The sequence below is a fragment of the Prionailurus viverrinus genome, chromosome D2 (assembly GCF_022837055.1).
Source record: "Prionailurus viverrinus isolate Anna chromosome D2, UM_Priviv_1.0, whole genome shotgun sequence".
NCBI classification, from domain to species: domain Eukaryota; kingdom Metazoa; phylum Chordata; class Mammalia; order Carnivora; family Felidae; genus Prionailurus; species Prionailurus viverrinus.
Genome location: NC_062571.1, coordinates 79087657 through 79106004, shown reverse-complemented (window position 1 = coordinate 79106004; position 18348 = coordinate 79087657). Strand labels below are relative to the sequence as shown.

At 45.7% G+C, this 18348-nt stretch overlaps 1 protein-coding gene across 1 annotated transcript in view; it reads right to left on the bottom strand.

Moving 5' to 3' along the window:
- The window catches only part of DMBT1 (deleted in malignant brain tumors 1), a 53700-nt gene extending 36145 nt beyond the window's left edge, over positions 1-17555 (bottom strand). Inside the window, exons 1-8 of the mRNA XM_047824686.1 lie at positions 17522-17555; positions 16338-16394; positions 14371-14400; positions 9157-9186; positions 5417-5464; positions 3642-3680; positions 1561-1590; positions 678-719 (exon numbers count right to left, since the gene is read on the bottom strand). Of these exons, the coding sequence (XP_047680642.1) occupies positions 678-719; positions 1561-1590; positions 3642-3680; positions 5417-5464; positions 9157-9186; positions 14371-14400; positions 16338-16394; positions 17522-17555 (310 nt within the window). The remainder of the gene's footprint in view (positions 1-677; positions 720-1560; positions 1591-3641; positions 3681-5416; positions 5465-9156; positions 9187-14370; positions 14401-16337; positions 16395-17521) is intronic.
- Between the last annotated feature and the right edge of the window lie 793 nt (positions 17556-18348).

Genomic DNA, 18348 nt, shown 5'->3' with positions numbered 1-18348 from the left:
TAGGTGTAAGGCATATTCCAGACTCAGGGGCTTGCTCATGGCCAAAGTGCCCTGGGCATCATTCACCTTTGAACATGCCTAGAGTTTAATCTTCCTCACAGGGAAATAGTGGAAACATCCTATACATCCTAGGCCTTAGGATATTCTGATGCAGGGAAGCACCTTATGATTCAATCGAGGTGAGTAGGAAGATAACCCCAAACCCCACTGGGCCTGCTCAGGATCGAGCCCCATAACTACTGGTTGCAAGCCAAGACCACTGCTCTGTTGGGCAGCTTTTTGGCTTCTGAGGAGCCCTGATGTTTTCTGGAAAAAGCCCCAGGACTTGATGGCAACTTGGCACGAAAGGAGCAGTACCGTCATGTTGCCCCCCTCTTCCTGAGGCCCCACTCCATAGCGTGGGAGCCATGAGCAAGGTCACAGCAGGACTTGTGAGGGCTCTAAGTATTACATTAACTCCCTGCTGGAGACTCTTCACTGAACTTCATCCCATGATTCCCCTGAGTCAGGTGGCCAGCCCCCTAAGATCAGACCTAGGGTGTGAGAGACACCTCTTTCTACCACCAAACACACACACACAGGGACAAAAATAATGAAGGGCACACCCTGCGACTCCTCCTGTCACTTCCAAACCCAAACTTTATCTAGAAGAAGAATGAGTCAAGGGGATCATTTACCTATATTTGGTGTTACAGGTGTGGAGTTGGGGAGCCAGGTGCCTGGAAGTGATGACAAAGGGAAAGGCCAGAGTTAGACATCATGGAAAGCAGTATTTTAAAATAGTTTTTGGCAGGCAGCTGACAATGCACATTGCAGCCTGCCACCTTGCTTCTATTTGTGATACACAAGCCTCCTGCTCAGCCAGCTCTCTTGGGATCAAGGCCATGCAAGAGCACAACCTGGTCCATCCACATCAGTCTCTAAGCCTAGCATGTTCTTTTCTCCCTTACAAATCCTTTGCCACCTCCCTGCTCTGAGGCATGTAGTCTGAGCAGTTTCCCACACTCTGAAGCTTGGGCAAAAAGAGTCAGGAGCATGGTGGGTTGACTTGAAACCAGTCAGTTATCTTGGTACCTGAAACTTGCCATCAGTTATTACACTCCTATCCCCTGGGCACTGTCCCTGCCACTTTGGATATATGTGACCCTGATGAATCTGAGGTTGCTGAAAGCAGTGAGTGATGAAGAGAATCCAGCCTGCTGTCCCTTCAGAGGAGGTTAATCGTCATCCGTGTCCACTCTCCCACTCATCATATCAGCCAAGATTGCCTTACAGCTGAAATTCATGTAACGCAGGGCCAGTTCCCTGAACCTGCAGGCAGCTGTCTCCTGGGACAGCCTGAAAGGACTGGATGAAACATCATGGATTGATAGACAGATGGGACTTTAGAATCCCAGGTCTGGTTAAGAACCACCTGTTGGGAACTCTATGATGGGGGTGGGGGACAAAGCGTAAACATAGGTTCTCTGAAGAACAGTGGTTCTCCCAGAATGGGTAGAAGAGGCATGGGGGGGGGGGATGAAGAAAAGGAACATTCCAAGTACGGTCATAAGGACTCACCTGGCTGGCTTGTGGACTGGGTGTGAGTAGCTGTGAGAAAGAAACTTGAGGTTAGACACAAAGTGACCGGTGCCCCAACTGGATCAAGCTGGAAGATTATGAGACTATGCATACAGAGCTGATGACTTCACGTTCCCTCAGTTAGACAGAGCCAGGGCCCTCGATGAATCTCTCCATCCTCTGGGAGCCCCACCCTATGTCCCATTGCCATTGCCTGCCTTGCTAGGTCTGAGGGCTGACTTTTCAGCAAGCAGAATGCCACCACCCTGCCTGCAACAGGCTGCCATATCATTGTGTTCATTCAGCATGGGAACAGCAAGAATGAGTCTGGGCAGTTATTCTAGGAAGACTCCAATTCCACCAGCCCAGGTGCAATGCTCTCAATCTTTACAAGGTCTCTTGGGCTTTCTGCAGGGGTCAAGCTCAGGTCCCTTAGTCATATGTGGTTCTTCAGCATTCTATGTACTACTGAGCAGTCATTCCCTGCACCTTCCCCACTTCCAACTGCTATTCACTGCCTGCCCAAATGCACAGTTTGGACAGCAATCCTGTTCTCTGAGTTTGCCTCACTGATGGCCCAACATAATTTGACCACAAAGGGGTGAAGGTGGTTCGTTTTCCAACCACACACAAGATGTGTGCCTTGAGAAAGATCGTCCTGGGAAATTGGTGGTGTACTGAGTAATAATTCCACTGAGAAGGAATAATGGCTCAATTTTTCTGTCCACTGAATAGTGAATGGTTCCTTTCACCCACCATGCCATTGTTGCTGCAAAGTCATATTGGTCCTTCTCTGTTAGCTTAATAGGGGAGGAGAACATACTCTACCCTTTCTTTCTTATTGTATATCAGTTGCCTGCTATCTCCAGGAAACCTTAGGAGGCACAGGATATCTCAGAGAGGGTTGGATGTGGGCCTTGTAGTATGCAGTGTGTTTGTTCCCATCAAAGACCAGTTCAAGAGAGAGCCAGGAATATTTGTTTCCCACCTGAACAGATGACACTGGCATCCTCCCCATGGCCACAGTTGTGTGAGTTCAGCCATTGTGGGGGCAGCTCCACGGGTAGGACTCATGCCTTGAGCAGTGCACATTGTCCAAGACAATTGGCCTTGAGCCTTGACCAAACTGGGAATTTCCTGGGGCTGACATGGCCCAGCCACAGCCCAGCTGCCTACAGACCATATTGGCATCATTGGTGTCCCAGTCATCATCACACACAGTGCCCCAAGAGCCTCAGTACAGGACCTCCACGTGGCCCTGACACCAGTCACCTCTACTCACCAGCCTCAGGACCAAACCAAATTCAGTCCCTAAATGAAGGCATAACATTTCTCTTACATGTTGCCACAAATGACAAAGTCTTAGGACTCTATCATATTCATAGTGCTTCACAGTAGGTGAAGGTCACTGAGAGTTTTAACTAGGCTGGACTCTTAAAGTATCATGAGTTAGAATTCTTCAAGGTTAAAAGGACAGTGACTTCTCTCCCCAATCTAAGCCACTAGAACTTCAAGGGGAAGTGAATGCACCTTAGTTTGTAGCCTTGAGAGGGCTTAAAGACTATCCACAAGTTTTTTTCTGAGCAAAACAGGGACACAGCTCGACCCATGACTGTCCCATGCTGAAGAGAATTCTTGTCTAATGACACCAGGATGTCTTGTGAGTTCTCATACATATCTTGGGCTCTGAGGTTGGCTTAGAAAACATTTTTCACATGCTCCTTCTGGCTCCACAGTCAAGTCTTTGGGGCTAGAATGGCTGGGACCAGTGCATATTTGTGGGATGAAACAGGTAACTCTGTAGTCTAGAGACTGATTCCACTGGTCTCTGACCCAAGGCACCCAGGCTCCTAGAGATCCCATATTTCAACTGATTCCTCCCCACCCACTAGGGATGGACAATGAAGGAAGCTCCAACTCAAGCCGGGCCCTGGGTCACAAGGGACCTTCCTTTGTGTTATATGCATAAAACACTCTTTCTCACCCCAGTTCCTAGAATTCTTCCTGAATAAGAGTGACACCCATGTATATATTTGGCATCATTACCCACCAAAAAGGAGCCAAATAAAATTAATCATTACCTATTGCACCAGTAGTCCCAGTATCCTCTGTAGTGCTATCTGCATAGATAGATTATAGAAGGAGGGGGGAAAAACATAAAATGTAAAATTAGGTCCCTTCTGAGGAGAATCAATAACTGGAAGTAAAATAGAACCTGCTAAGGAAACATTATTTCTGACCTGGATTTCATCTTGCTATGTGACTTTAGAAAAGGGAACAAACCTGTCTAGCCTCAAGCTCTTTCATTCTAAAAGACTATTTTGGAAGAAATCTCTCTTCATTAACCTACTGACCTTGATTCTGACCATCCCACACGTGACCTATGCAGGGCTCCAGGGGACAGATGTAAAAATAACTTTTCTAATCCTTATGCTTCTGATTTCTCTTGTCTAATTGCATTGGCTAGTATCGCTTACACAGTGTTAAATGACAGGGGTCCCAAAGGCCATCTTGCCTTGTTTTCTACTCTAGTGAAAATGCTTCTGATGTTTACCCATTAAGTAAGATTATGGCTTTAAACCTATGATTTTCACATTGTTTCAAGGAGCTGTGGTGTTCGTCCAAGGCCCCAGCAAGATCCTACCTGGTGCTGGGACCTGAAGAAGAGATGACCTGATTGCTCCTCTTAACCCACTCTCACTAAAGCATTCATTTTGTTTCTGAATTCCCTATTGGACTTCTACCTGAGGTCTTTTTGGATCTAGAGAAAGTTGACTCCCACATCTACCCCACACTGGAGGTCCTGACAAGAGTAGGTCTATGTAAGTCCTATATGCAGTCAGATAGTGTCATAGTCAGATATTTAAGCCCCTGAGTTCCTCACCTGCACCCATGGGTGGACCAGTTGTACCAAAGAACTTGTCAGGCCCAGCTGTTACTCCTAATACATAGTCAGAGGAAACCACTCTAGAGAGGAGCAGGTTCTCCTCTTACACCTGCTACAAGTAAGAATCTTGGGAAGACATGGCTAAATTTAACAAAGCCAGTGTCCTCCTCAGCTCTGGTGACATCTGTGTCCTTAATCATAGGGAAGAGAAAGAGGTAAAGTCAGACTTCACCCCATGGCCTTTAGGGACAGGAAAGCATAATGCCTGAGGAAGAGAAATGCCGGACATGTGTACCATTAAGATTCCCAGCTGATCCATGCTGACTCCTACTCAGGGGCCTTCATGTGAAGGCCCTCCTTCTTTTGTCCTAGGGTCAACATTTCCCATGTGATATGGCAGTGACTTTCCTTCCCAAAGCCCAGGTTGCCAGAAACTCGAGCTGTATTGACTACCTCCCAGCTGTTTCATTGGAGGTGCCCCCAGGGGGGTGCATGGGACCTCTGACGCCCATAAGCTGAAGGACCATGGTTACTTTATACTGAGAAGGAACCAAGTTGGTCTGATATGGGCTCAGGAAAATGCACAAGCACACAAGGATGCTACCCCAACAGGTTTGCACTTGCCTCTCCAGGCCCTGCAGCCAGAGACCCAGCACCCCAGCCTGGCCAGGCACCAACGTGCAGTGGTGAGGACCACAAGGGTAGGCCCTGAGCATGAGCAACAGGGCCTTCCTGGAGACAAGACGCCAAGCTCCACCTTGGAACTCCTTGGAAGTGCCTGTGCAGGTCAATCCCTCCCCAATCTCAGGGACATGGTCCCATTGAGGCCTGAGGCCTTGTTCAGAGGTTCCCTCTTTGTTGCTGAGCACCCCTATCTCTTACACCTTTTGCACCTCTTCTGGATCAGAGATGGCCCTGTGAGTACAGTGAGGTAATGAGCCCATAGTGATCCCATATAACAAATGTTACCTTCTACCGCAGCTGTTGCCAGGGATGCCTCCGTGGGAGACAAAGAAGCTAGAGTGGAGAAAGGAAGAGGTAATCAGTATTGGCTCTGTTTGAGAAGGGGTGGACTTCTGTTTCCTTAGCTCTGAAATAAGGGCTGTATGCAGTGATCCAGAAACCCCACCCACTGCTGACAGGCTCCATTTCTTCCTTACAAAACAGAATTCCTCTCTCTGTCATTTCATCAGCCCTTATTCAATGCTGGAATGCCACCAGAGATCTTCTTTGTTCCTACCACCAACCCCCACCTCCGCCTCCACTGTCTCCATCCAAAAAATAACCCAGTTGACTAACAGCCCCACCTGATTTACAAGGTCGCATTTCCAATACAAACTGCCTATTTCTATAGCTTACCCACACCCTTAAATGACAAGTATCTACCATCACTGAGATATTCCTGAGGAGGTGGCCCCAACTAAGAATAAAGGCAGTGTTTTCAAAGATGCATCCCCAAATGCTGAAATAAACCACTCCAAAGTGACTGCTTGGAGGCCCACACTTTCTGGGGGAAGCCATTCTCAAGTGATGGATTATCTGGGTCACGTCCCATGCACGGGGGCATGTGCACACACCAGTCCACATAGCAAATGCCAGAGGTCACTCTAAAGATGGATAATTTATCTAGGAACCCCCCTTTGGGGGACACATTGAGTGTTATCCTCAGGGTTTCTTTGTGGATTAAAAGACCACTTGGTGCTTGAACACCCACCAGCATTGTGTGAACAAGGAGAAACTCAGCATTGGTGTGTGCTAGGTTGAGCCAAGGAGAAGTTCTCTCTTCCACTGTGAGTGTAAATATCTTTTGCTTGTCATTTAATCCCCAGTAAAGAGAATATACTGGTTACTTCAGTGTTTGATTTTGGTATAGATTTAAGTTTTAAGGACCAGAAGTCCCTAGTCCTTCTCTCCTGACTTTAAAAGGAGGAGATAGGGCCACATAGGAAGGCATTTGGTCATCCCAGGCCAGGGATCATCAGAACGATACCACTGGGTGTTGCATTGACAAACTCTGGAGGAGCCTGTGATTGAAACCCACCTGCACCGCTTCCCAGCTTTAGGACTCCAGGCAAGTCACTTGCCTTCTCTGAGCCTGGGATCTCACCCTTTCTGAGTGAAAAGGAACCTGCCCTATAACATCAAATAAGACATGGCTTAGAGTAAAGCAGGTAAACTGCAAAGTGCTGTGGGCATGCACCGTGATGTAGAGGTCAGCAGGAGCCTCTGCCAGCCAAGGGGCACAGGCGACCACACGAGGCGAGGTCAGCTCTACCTGAGCACACAACTCCAGCGTCTTCCCTGTGGCCACATTCATGGTTGTACCACCCGCTGTGGGAGCAGCTCGACAGGTAGGGCTCCCATCCTGAGCAGTATACGGAGCCCAAGAGAATGTTCCCCGAGCCCTGACCAAAGTAGGCCCCGCCCGGGGCCAACACCGCAAGGCCACAGCCGAGCTGCCGACAGACAACATCTGCATCCTGGGTGTCCCAGTCATCGTCACACACGGTGCCCCAGTAGCCTTGGTACAGGACCTCCACGCGGCCCTGACACCGGTCACCTCCGCTCACCAGCCTCAGAGGCAAACCTGCATTGAAAGAATGGAAAGCTCTCGTCCTCTCTCTGCCCCCTTGGCTTTCACTCACCAGTACCCCCTGTTCCCCTCCTCCTTCTGACCACTTCCCCATCTCCTTCACCCCTGTTTCTCCTCTCCCAGCACCTTACATATTGCTGCCCTGCCACACGCTGTCTTAGCCCTCTTCTCATGCTATCTTCCCCCTGAATGAGCTCATGTGCTCTGAGAGCTTTCCAGGAGGAGGGACCCCCAAAGCCACCTCTCCAGTGCTGATCAACCCCTACAAGCCCAGCCAAGCTCTAGACCAATATTCCCAGTGACCTTCTGGATAGCCGGGCCCTGCTGTCTGGTACCCAACACAGTCTCTTTTGTCTACTTCAATCATGGAGTCACCATGCTCCACATGAGCAATGTTGGAAATCTGGTTGCTATATTGGATTCCCCCTCTTCTGTACCTCTTGTATCCAATGTATCAACAGGGTTGTCTTTCCTTTTATTCTTACTGCCATTTTGCTAGATCTTTCTTCTCCTGAACCTGGCCTACTCCAGGGCCCTGTCAGTGGACTTTCCTGCCCTCTGCCCCTCTCTCTTGAATCCATCCCATTGATGGATTCCATAAGCATTTACGGAGAGCTTACTCTATGCCTCCTCCTCTGCTGATGGGATTGATCTGTTTCCCCCTGGAAGGTCCCAAGTCTTGTTTTCATAAATTGTGAATATGTTCAACTCATTTTCCTGCTCAAAGCACCTCACTGTATTCTCCACTTGATCAGGGTCAAGTCTTGGATGGCATTCATCCAAGAGTGGGCCTCAGGTCACCTTTCAAGCCTCCTGACAGAGCCGGGGTGCCACTGTCATGGGCACCTTGCTCCTGCCTGACATGATCCTGCTGAACCACCTGCGCTATGGGAGGCAAACAAGCAGCAGGGTCTGAGGAATCCAGCCCAACACTGTGACAGCAGGAGCTCGGTCTAAGGTGTGCTTTTCAATGGTTGGTTTGTGGTTATGAGAAATTTATGGGGGGGGGGGACCAGAGAGGGTGGGATGGGATGGAAGATAAGGGTGGTTGCCGTGGTCTTTATAAAGGAAGGAGTCAGAGAAAGAGAGAGGAAATGCCAATCGGGCTGTTTCTAGAGTATTCTAGAGGTGCGTTCCAGGCCTCCTCAGTCTTTCCTGCTGCCCCTTCACTGCTGTGAATGTCCCTGCAGAAGATCTCTCAGTCTCCCTGCCCTCAGCTGCCCTTTACTGGTGGTCAATCACCAAAAAACTCCCCTCCAGCCCCTCCCAGGCCACTTTTGGACCCTCAGGGCAGCTTCTGAAAGGACAGAGATTGGTCTCAACAGAGCCAAGAACCCCATGGTAGGATCCACTGTCCTAAGTGGTCACATCAAGGACTCTGACATATCAAATTCAGTGCAAAGTGTGCACAGATGCTCAGAGGTTGAGGAAAGATGGATAGATTTAGTAAGAATAGTGAACAGAGGCAAAGGCACCTGTTCTGGGTTCAAATTTCTGCCCAGACACTTCCCCACCCTGTGGCCTTAGACATATAACTATTGACAAGTGACCAATCTGTGCCCCAGTTTCCTCACTGCAACTTGGGGGTAATAATACTACTTACCTCAAAGTGTTGGAAAGATTTCATGATAACAGCACTTACTGTGTGCATTAGCTGAGCACGTACTACGTGCCAAGCAGTATTTTAAATGATTTTTTTATACATTAACTCATTTGGTGTATGAAACTGATTTTGTGCAAGGTACATAGAAAGTGCTTTGGAGATGTAAGTTATCATCAAGATAACTATCACTAAGAAGAGGCACTGGCTTTTTTTCACCTATCTCTCCTGACACCAAGCTGAAGCTAATCTCACGCAACAAATGAGCAAGAAGCAGAGAGAAGGAAGGAGGATGACAGTGAGACTGGCTGAGTGCGGATCTGGGACACGCCTAGGGTCTCAGCATCCACTGATCCTTCCCTCTCCATCCCTGCGTTCTAAAGGACAGGTGCTAGCCCTGTGGCCAAGACTGCACTCAGCCTCAACTAGCCAACAGCAGCAGCAACAGCAGCAGAACTGGCTGGCTCAGCCAGTGAGCAAAACCCCAGGAAGACAAGTAAAGAAAAAATGTCTTACCATAGTCTGTAGTCAAGGGGTTCCACAGACCTAGACAGAAACAAAATTCACCTTGAAACAGAGGTTCTGCTGTTTATAAATGATGTACAGTCACAGAAATTGGCTTGAGCATTACCTTACAACCATGCCAGGGGGCGCTGTGGCTCACTCTTGGGTCTCTGTGCCGACAGTGTTCTTGCAGTGTTTGGGGTTTTGCAAGAATAGATTACAAGTGGGCTGGATATGGAGTGTTTGATAATTTTAGATGTAATGAAGTACATGCCTCTTTACGCTGTAGCCACTTACGCTACAGTTTATAGCGTAATCTGTTCGCAGAAAGAAGGGCTAGACAAGAAAAGGCAGCGTAGACGGGTTTCCAGGATTCTGGATGCCAGTTGAATCCTCCTTCCAGTCTGAAATTTGAGTGGAGTCAGCACTCAGAATAGCCACTCAGAGGCCCCCTAAAAAAGTATTTATTCTGGCAGCAGATGACCTCTTCCTTCTGATCCATACCCTGTGAAATTTCTAGTCTATCTTGAAGAAAACCGACATCTAGAGAACCCTGGATCTTTATCATCAGTGAGGCCACTCTAAAGCTCTCCGTGCCCTTCGACTTCAGATTAACCCTAAGAGCACCTTCAGGGGCCATCAGACTTAATTTTAGTTTTTGAGTTTCTTTTTTTGAGCAAATCACATTCTATTTGTGAGGATTGATAGGTCGTGACCTCTCTATGTTTTTAGAGGTCTTCCAAAGGACAAAAAGAATATTTATTCATTAAAAGAAAATAGGATAGGGGCGCCTGGTGGCTCAGTCGGTTAAGCATCCGACTTCGGCTCAGGTCATGATCTCACAGTTCGTGAGTTCGAGCCCCGTATCGGGCTCTGTGCTGACAGCTTGGATTCTGCTTCGGATTCTGCTGGAGACTGCTTCGGATTCTGTGTCTCCCTCTCTCTTTGCCCCTCCTCACTCATGCTCTTTCTCTCTCTCTCTCAAAAATAAACTTATAAAAAAACTTTAATAAAAGAAAACAGAATAAAACTCATTCTTATCGTCACTATATGGGTTCACTGGATCCTTTTAGAAGTCCAAGATACATTATGGGCTCTCAGTGGTCCCCTTTTTCCTATATCTTGAGACATTTTGCTATTTCATCATTTGAGAAATTGGTTCATCATTACTCATTAATTATTAACTATCATAAAAAAAGAGTTCTATAATAAAGACAAAGAGAGAATGGTGGCATTATCTAGAAGAAAAAAAATGGAATGGTAGGCTTTATCTAGAAGAAAAATGGAATGGGTCACCATTTCTCAGTGACCCAAATATCACCGTAGCTTTCAAGAGGGTATTTTTTTAAAGACTGGAGACACTGTCTTTGTAGGATTTACATCTAAAATTATCAAACACTCCATATCCAGCCCACTTGTAATCTATTCTTGCAGAACCTTTCATTACTTGTTATCAATGATAAAGAGAAGACAATTGACAAAGGAAGATGTTTCACAATAACTAGATGAGTCAGAAGAGGAACATAAAGAGATAGCAGTCCTGTAGATGCTAACAGTAATGGTGAAATTGCTTGTACAATTGAAATCTCAGACTCTGAGCCTTCAAATTATGATAACCTAGAGGAACTTCCTCAAATTCAAGAATCAAAGAGTCAGTAATATAATTCTAAGTACAAAAACAAAATATAGTGCGCTCACTCACTTCAGTGGAAAGGATTTCATCAGTGATATTTCTCAGCAAGAACTTGGACCATCTCATTTTGCTAAAAGGACATGTGATGGTAACACTTTTACTTTTTCTAATGCTAATGTGCCGAAATCTACTTCATACAGGAGATCTGTTATGTTTAAATTCTTATTATAAATTTTAATAAATTTTCTTTCACGATCTCTTTTTTCTTAACTTCCTGGTACAGGGAAAGTTAAGGCATTTGACAAACTTCTCCAGATTCTTTGTAAATGTGAGTCCTGCTGGGAGCAGAACTCAGGGGTTCAGAGATCTGTCTCTCTCTAGCAAAACCAACAGGCCAGGGAGGGGACTGGATGCCAGAGAACCACCCCATTTGTCTCAACACTTTGAATATGGGTTCCACACTGGACTTCTCCAGCTGCCCTGCTTCATATTGTTGATGACCCAGTAACAGGGCCAGTGAGGCCATGTAGCTGCACGCCCCTGAGCATGGAGAAGCAATCCAAAATGGAAACAAGAAGCTAGAGCATTCTTTCAACAGAGGCCACACACCTAGGAAATGTCTGCACCAGAACATCCCCACCTCATTTCTGACATGCCATCCCCGCTCCCACACTCAAGGACATGATGACAGACATGCCTGAGAGAGTCCTCTGTTGAAAACTCTGACATTTAAACACAGTACAGATGACACCACACAATTCCTATTTTCTTGTTCCAGGTATCTTGCTTAGTCACATGGCAGTCAATAAACATCCAGCTCAGAAGCTCTGAGATCCAGAGTCCTGACAACATCCAGCCATAGCACCAAACAGAACACTAAGGTTGTCTCTGGTTGGGCTATTTGTGCACAGTCTGAACAGACACTTTTCCACAAATGTACTGAGACCCACTTGCTTTCTTCCAGCAATCAACCACAGAGCTGTAGATGATGTCAGCTGCCATTTGGGGAATGATGGTAAATCACTTGGAAAGAACAGCTCCCACTTCTTTGTTTTCCAGGAACAGAAATAGTCTGGTCTCTACTGCTGGGTACCATGTCCAAGGCAGTTGAGCCATCAGAATGAACCAACCAGAAAAAGCTTCAAAGAGATCTCAAAAGATATTCCCCCCAAAGACCTAGTCACTTTCCAAGGGAGCTGGTCCCTTTCCATCTAGACTCAACCATTGCCCCAAATCTTCTGGAGTAATTATTGTGTACATTTGAACATGGCATACATTATTGTTCTAGTGGGGGTGAGGAGGGCCTGAAGAAGAGCTTGAGTATAAAAACAAACCGGTGTCATCAAACCAGCCCATATCTACTGGCTAGGCCACTCCAGTTATTCTAGAAGGGAAGCCTAAGGGGACTGTGTGGTGACCGCAATAGCACTCTGGAAAGTGCTCTGGACCTTAAACACATTTACTGAAGAAGTGTTACATCTTCATAGTTGAGAACAACACCATGTTTTACTATTTATATGTACTATCTCAGTTCATCTTTACCCCAACCCAGTATCCCCACTTATAGACAAGGACACGGAGTCACAAACATTGAACAAATGAGTCCAAGGACATACAGACTCCACCTCTATTGTCAAGGCTTTCAGCTATCATCCTGCACTGACTTTTGTCACAGCCACTGCCTGCTACCAACCCACTCCTTGTGGTTCTTGCAAGGAAAGTGGTCCACGCCAACCTACTTTCCATAAACTCAACAAAATGAGGTTTTCAATATGAAGTCACCCAGCAGCCTTGACTAAATTTCCATATTGTTTTTGTGTAGCGCCACTCCAGGATAAGAGTGCTTTCAATTATTGTGGTTTTCATCTTTAAGAAGGCTTTCATCTTACATCTGTCACAAGCCCCCAGATTAGTTCATCCTCTCGGGTACCATCTACTCTGCCGTATAGTCTGCGTCTATCTCAGTGGAGTTAAGGATGTTGTGGATGGAAGCTGTGTATAAGCCCTCTTCATTAAGTCTCACTATCTCCAAGAAAATGGCCGACTTAAGGGGTTGGTACAGGGGGGATAGGATGACACAAAGCAGAGATCGTCCTACATTGCTCATTTTTAATATGTCAGTTCAAGATATGATCGAAGGATGAGCTTCCCACGGATTTGCTCATGAACGCATCTCTGGCTTTGCCTTCCACCAACTCCATCCATATTTAGACAAGAATTTAGAAGGCAAACAAGAATCAAGTCCAGCTGTGGCTCTTAACCCATTTGCTCCAAAAGACAAATGATATTCTACCACCAATGGCAGGCAACACTTCAAAAACTCTATTAACTGGAAGTCTCTTTTTTTTTTAAATTTTTTTTTAGTTAGAGCTTTGGAAAATGTGTCAAGGGCAGTTTGGAAAATGGAACCTAGAGATAACCTCCCATCAGGGCAGTACCCTGGCTAGATGGCTAAGCATGGAGGAGGGGAGTATCTAATGGCAGAAACAGGGTGGCTATCGTCCATCTGAGTCTGTACCTGTTCCTTCACATTCCTGACAGCAAATGCAGTGAAGAACAGAAAACCACTCTTCCTTCGTGCTCTGTCTGGTGAATTCCTGCACTAGCTCCAGACCTGAGTTCACCTGTGACTATCTTGGAGCTGGTCTCTTTCTCATAGCCTGATCACATCTCTCTTGCCATGTACCTCTTGCTCCAGCATTTCCCACAGCTGTACTTGTAACTGTTTGATTACTGTCTATCTTGCCATTAGACTATAAGTCCCTGAGATCGGGAGACACATTCCCCTGAAACACCACATAGGGAGCCCACACTGTAGTCTCTCCTGCATAGAAGGGTCCATGGCAGGACTGGTTCTCGCCAAATGAGGTAGCAAAGATATTGAGGCCATTTGGAAAGGGGTGTAAACGTTCAATGTTAGCAATGCATTTGTTGAAAAGCCTTGATATCAATCAGTCAGACTTATGATGCAGCCATGAACCACTTGGGAAAATGTTACCAACTTAAATGTACTTGACACTGAGCAAAATACAGACATTAAGAAAAAAATAAGTAAAAACAGATAGCACTTAAATTACATATATACGTATCTCTGCCACTGTCTTTGGAAATTCTTAGCAATGTCATGCTTCTGGAATTACACTCCAAACATAAAAACTTAATTCAGTACTGGGCCATGCAGCATGGTTGCTCAAAGTGTGGTCTACGGACCATCTTCATTTTCAGTTACGTAAGAGTTCAGATTCCTGGGCCTCAAACCAGACCCTCCAAATCAGGGTCTCTGAAGGGAAGGAAGGTAGATCCCAAGAACTGGCATTCAAAAAATATCCTCATTGATTCTGATGTACATAAAAGTTTGAGGCAAAGGCAAAATAAAATTGAAGAACATAACAGTATAACTACTTGGTCCATTTATTCTATAACTGAAAGAAGCTTCTATTGTCTTTGTATTTCTACAAAGGACACAAATCATGCTTTTGTGTAGACCTCATACCATTCACTAAAGGCAGTGTTTGTGCTTAAGATGTAAATAACTGTATAGGATAATAATTAAATTCTAAACCAAATTCAGACATTGTTTTGAAAGTACTCACCAGGTGTTGTGAGAAGATCTGATTGGGAAACTACAAAGGAATAAAAGAAAAATCAGACATGAGTGTGTTTCATCTACAGGGATCCTGACCAAGAAATCCACATATGAACCATTGGTTTTCTTCTGGTTGACTCCGAAGTAGAGTTATAGCCACTGCATGTGGATCAACGTCAACAGATCTGTAATCTGTCTTTGAAACTTCATTCAAATTGATAAAGACTTCTTGAATCTCTGGTGCGTGGAGAACAAAATGCTAAGCTAGTCCCAAGAAACATGGTGACTTAAAAAAAATGGCTTTTTACATCTGAAGAATAAATTCACTGTAACACTCTTTAATAATGTGGGCTCTTGTTTCTGCATACTTCCTGCTGCAGATATTTCTGTATTTCATTAAAATAGAAATGAAGGTTTCATCTCTGGAGAAAAGCAAATTAGGCTTGTACCTAATTTCGTACAAATGTGGGACCCATTCCTTTTCTTATCTCTTTGAGGGAACGTAGCCTGGCCGGTTCGTATGAATGGGCATGAGGAGCTGAGAAGGCGGGCTTTGGCTTCTCGGTTCTTGACTGGCTGAAATCACTAAAAGCATAGATTGGCAACTGTTGGGTCCAAAAAACAGTCAAGTGGCTTTGTGTTGACAAAGACAGTGGGGAGGTGAAAATGTCTTTCCTTTCTCGTAAAATGACAGAGGTGGTCACTTACTGAGACTTACTGGCCCTCGATTAAATTCTCATTTAATCGGGAGAATTAAACGAGAGACGTAGATCGAATGTGTATCAGACTGGCTGGCGTGTTGTCGGCACACAACGGATGTCAGCCACCGTTGCAAGAAGAATTACAATGATGACGATAATTCTACAATTTCCAACACTCACTGTCTTTAAGTACGTCACCCACATTGTCTCATTTGGCCCTCATGGCAACCCATAATGGTAGGATTTCCTCCTCTTAGAGAGAAGTAAACTGAAGTTGACTTAGCAGTAAAATAAGTTGGTCAAAGCACTCCATTGTTTCCACTTTCCTGATGGACAAATCAGTTTGGAGAGGAAGAGAGGTCATTGCTATCATGATTCTGCCCTGAGCTATGTAATATGCATTATCTCTTGGAGGCCCCCCTGAGCAGATGGCCCATGTCTTCCCCATGGCCACAGTCATGTGCGTTGTGGGGGCAGTGCCACAGGTAGGATCTGTTTCCTGAGCAGCACACATCGTCCAGGACAACCTGTGCTGAGCCCTGACTAAACCACGCAGTTGCTCAGATGCTATTCAAGAGCTTTCCATGTATCATCCTGGTTAGTCCTCAAAACAACCCATGGAAAAACGGAGGCTCTGGAAGGTGACCCAAGACCAACTGGCTGGTAGGCAATAAAGGGCAGGACTTGTACTCAGGCCAGTTGCTCTTACCCATGGCACAGTTTTGCCTCTTGGCATCTATATATTTAACATTGAACTATGTGACCCAAATCATAAGGTCTGCACTTTTGCATAGGCAGGCACACCCATGCACACACAGGGCTAGAAGAAGATAAAGAAACAGCAGAAGAAGTTACTATTTAAAGCATCAACCAAGGCAGAGGTATTCACTGTTTTCCCAACACTTGATAAAAATTCTAGAAAAGAAGAGAAATCATAACTGATTATATCCAGAGTCTTAGTTAGATCCTCCTGTCCACACCTGCCTCTGCTGCCTCTCTGAGTGGCTGCAACCCCCAGGGAACACCCTGAGGGGGAGAGATCTTAGGAAAGGGGTGTCACTGGGCAGAGGCCAGCATGAAGACTCAGGACCTATCTTCTGGTCAGTGTGGAACCTTATGAGGAAGAGGCCCGGGCCCTGGTAGACCCCATCAGAAGAGGCCCTTCCTCGCCCTACATCTAAAACCCAGCAAGAATCTCCATAGCAGGCCCTCCTGAGTCCTTGGGGGTGGCGTTGGGCCCCACAACCACCCAATCCCAGAGTTCAGTTACCACCTGGTGTCTGTGTCTCTTCAGAAGTGGCTTCTATGGTTGATTTTGTCACTGATCTTTCTGAAAAATACAAAGAAAAAATGCCAAATGAGAACTCTTCTGAAAAGCAGCGTTAAATCTCACCTCCCTGCTAATTCACGCAGAGGAGGGGGCAGCATCACACTTTACTTTGGAGGGTTAGCTGGGACTCACTCATTAATTAATTCACTCAGCAAACATGGACTGATCTCTCACTGCCCATGAGGCACTGCACTGAAAGTCGGGGAGAAGGGAGGACTCCATCACAGAGGACAAGACTCCATTCTCTGGAGCTTAGAGACGACTCAGCATCCAGTCTCGGTAGCCAGTAATCCAGTCTTACCCTTGAGAGGCAAACAGAGCACAGGGTGGGAATCTCAAAGTGAACGATTTATGGGCTTAGAAGGAGGGCAGGAAAATTCCAGAGAGGAGCAGATATTTCATCTAGACTTGAAAAAAAGGCAACAAATGTCAAGAAAATATGGAGCAGAAGTAGGATTGCCAGACAAAAATTACAGGAGTCCCAGTTAAGTTGGGATTTCAAACAAACAAGCATATTTCGTAATGTAAGTATATCCCAAACACTGTATGGGACATACTATACCAAAAAATTATCTTAAAAAAAGTTTTATTTGAATTTCAGATAAACAATGGGTACTTCTTTAGTGTAAGTATGTCCCAAATAAATTTGCATGGGACACACTTACACGCACACACACACACACACACACACACACAAACCAAAAATATTTTTTTATAAATCTGAAGTTCAAATTTAACTAGGTGCATTGTATTTTTATTTGCAGTATCTGAATACCCTGGTGGAAAGGCATCCTGTAGGTGGCAGTAAACACATTCTCTTCACTGACCTTTTTTTTTTTCAATTTTTTAATTTTTTACATTTATTTATTTTTGCGAGACAGAGAGAGACCAAGCACAAGCAGGGGATGGGCAGACAGAGAAGGAGACACAGAATCCGAAGCAGGCTCCAGGCTCCGAGCCGTCAGCACAGAGCCCGACACGGGGCATGAACTCACAAACCGCGAGATCATGACCTGAGCTGAAGTTGGCCACTCAACCGACTGACCCACCCAGGCGCCCCTTCACTGACCTTTATTTAACCCCCTCGCCAGGTGAACTGATGCCCTCCATCCTCCCTGTAAACCTACCGATCACTAGGGCTGGTACACTGTTTCCTAGCATCCTGGCAACTTCCGTCCTAACCAGCTTAGTTGTACAATCAGCTAGAGGCAGGTATGAGCCTCAACCTTGATTATGCCAGTCGTCCTTGGATTAAATTCAATTAAATATCAAGTACATCGATGAAATGTGGGTAAAAAAAAAAACAATGGCTTTCTATAAAAATGAGGCTGAATGCTTTGGAAATAAAATCAAGAAATCAGGCGAGAGAGACACTAAAGAATATACGAAAGACGTACAACCACAGGAAAGACGTACAACCACATGAGAATGTCTGTGTTCATACCGCTTTGCAAGTGTCTTTCATTTCACACTTCCCTTTAGAAAAAGGCTAGAAATTACAGATATGCAAAATTGGTATGGTTTATGCAAGAAAGACATTGGAGAACCACCGAAGATCCCTACTGGGAGAAAGTCCTAAGGCAGCAAATTGGTGAATCAAAGTGTATTTATGTGTCTTAAGTTAAAGCGAAACACTTAAAATATGTATCCTAGCTTATGGTTCCCCATTTTAAACATTTTTGAGTAACCAACAAACTCCCTGTTCCAGCTCCATAAGAACAAGTTCTTTTGGAGCAATGGTTCTTCAAGCAGGGACCACGAGTCAGCAGCAGCAGCCAGCACCCGGAATGTGTTAAAAATGCAAATTCTTGGGGCGCCTGGGTGGCGCAGTCGGTTAAGCGTCCGACTTCAGCCAGGTCACGATCTCTCGGTCCGTGAGTTCGAGCCCCGCGTCAGGCTCTGGGCTGATGGCTCAGAGCCTGGAGCCTGTTTCCGATTCTGTGTCTCCCTCTCT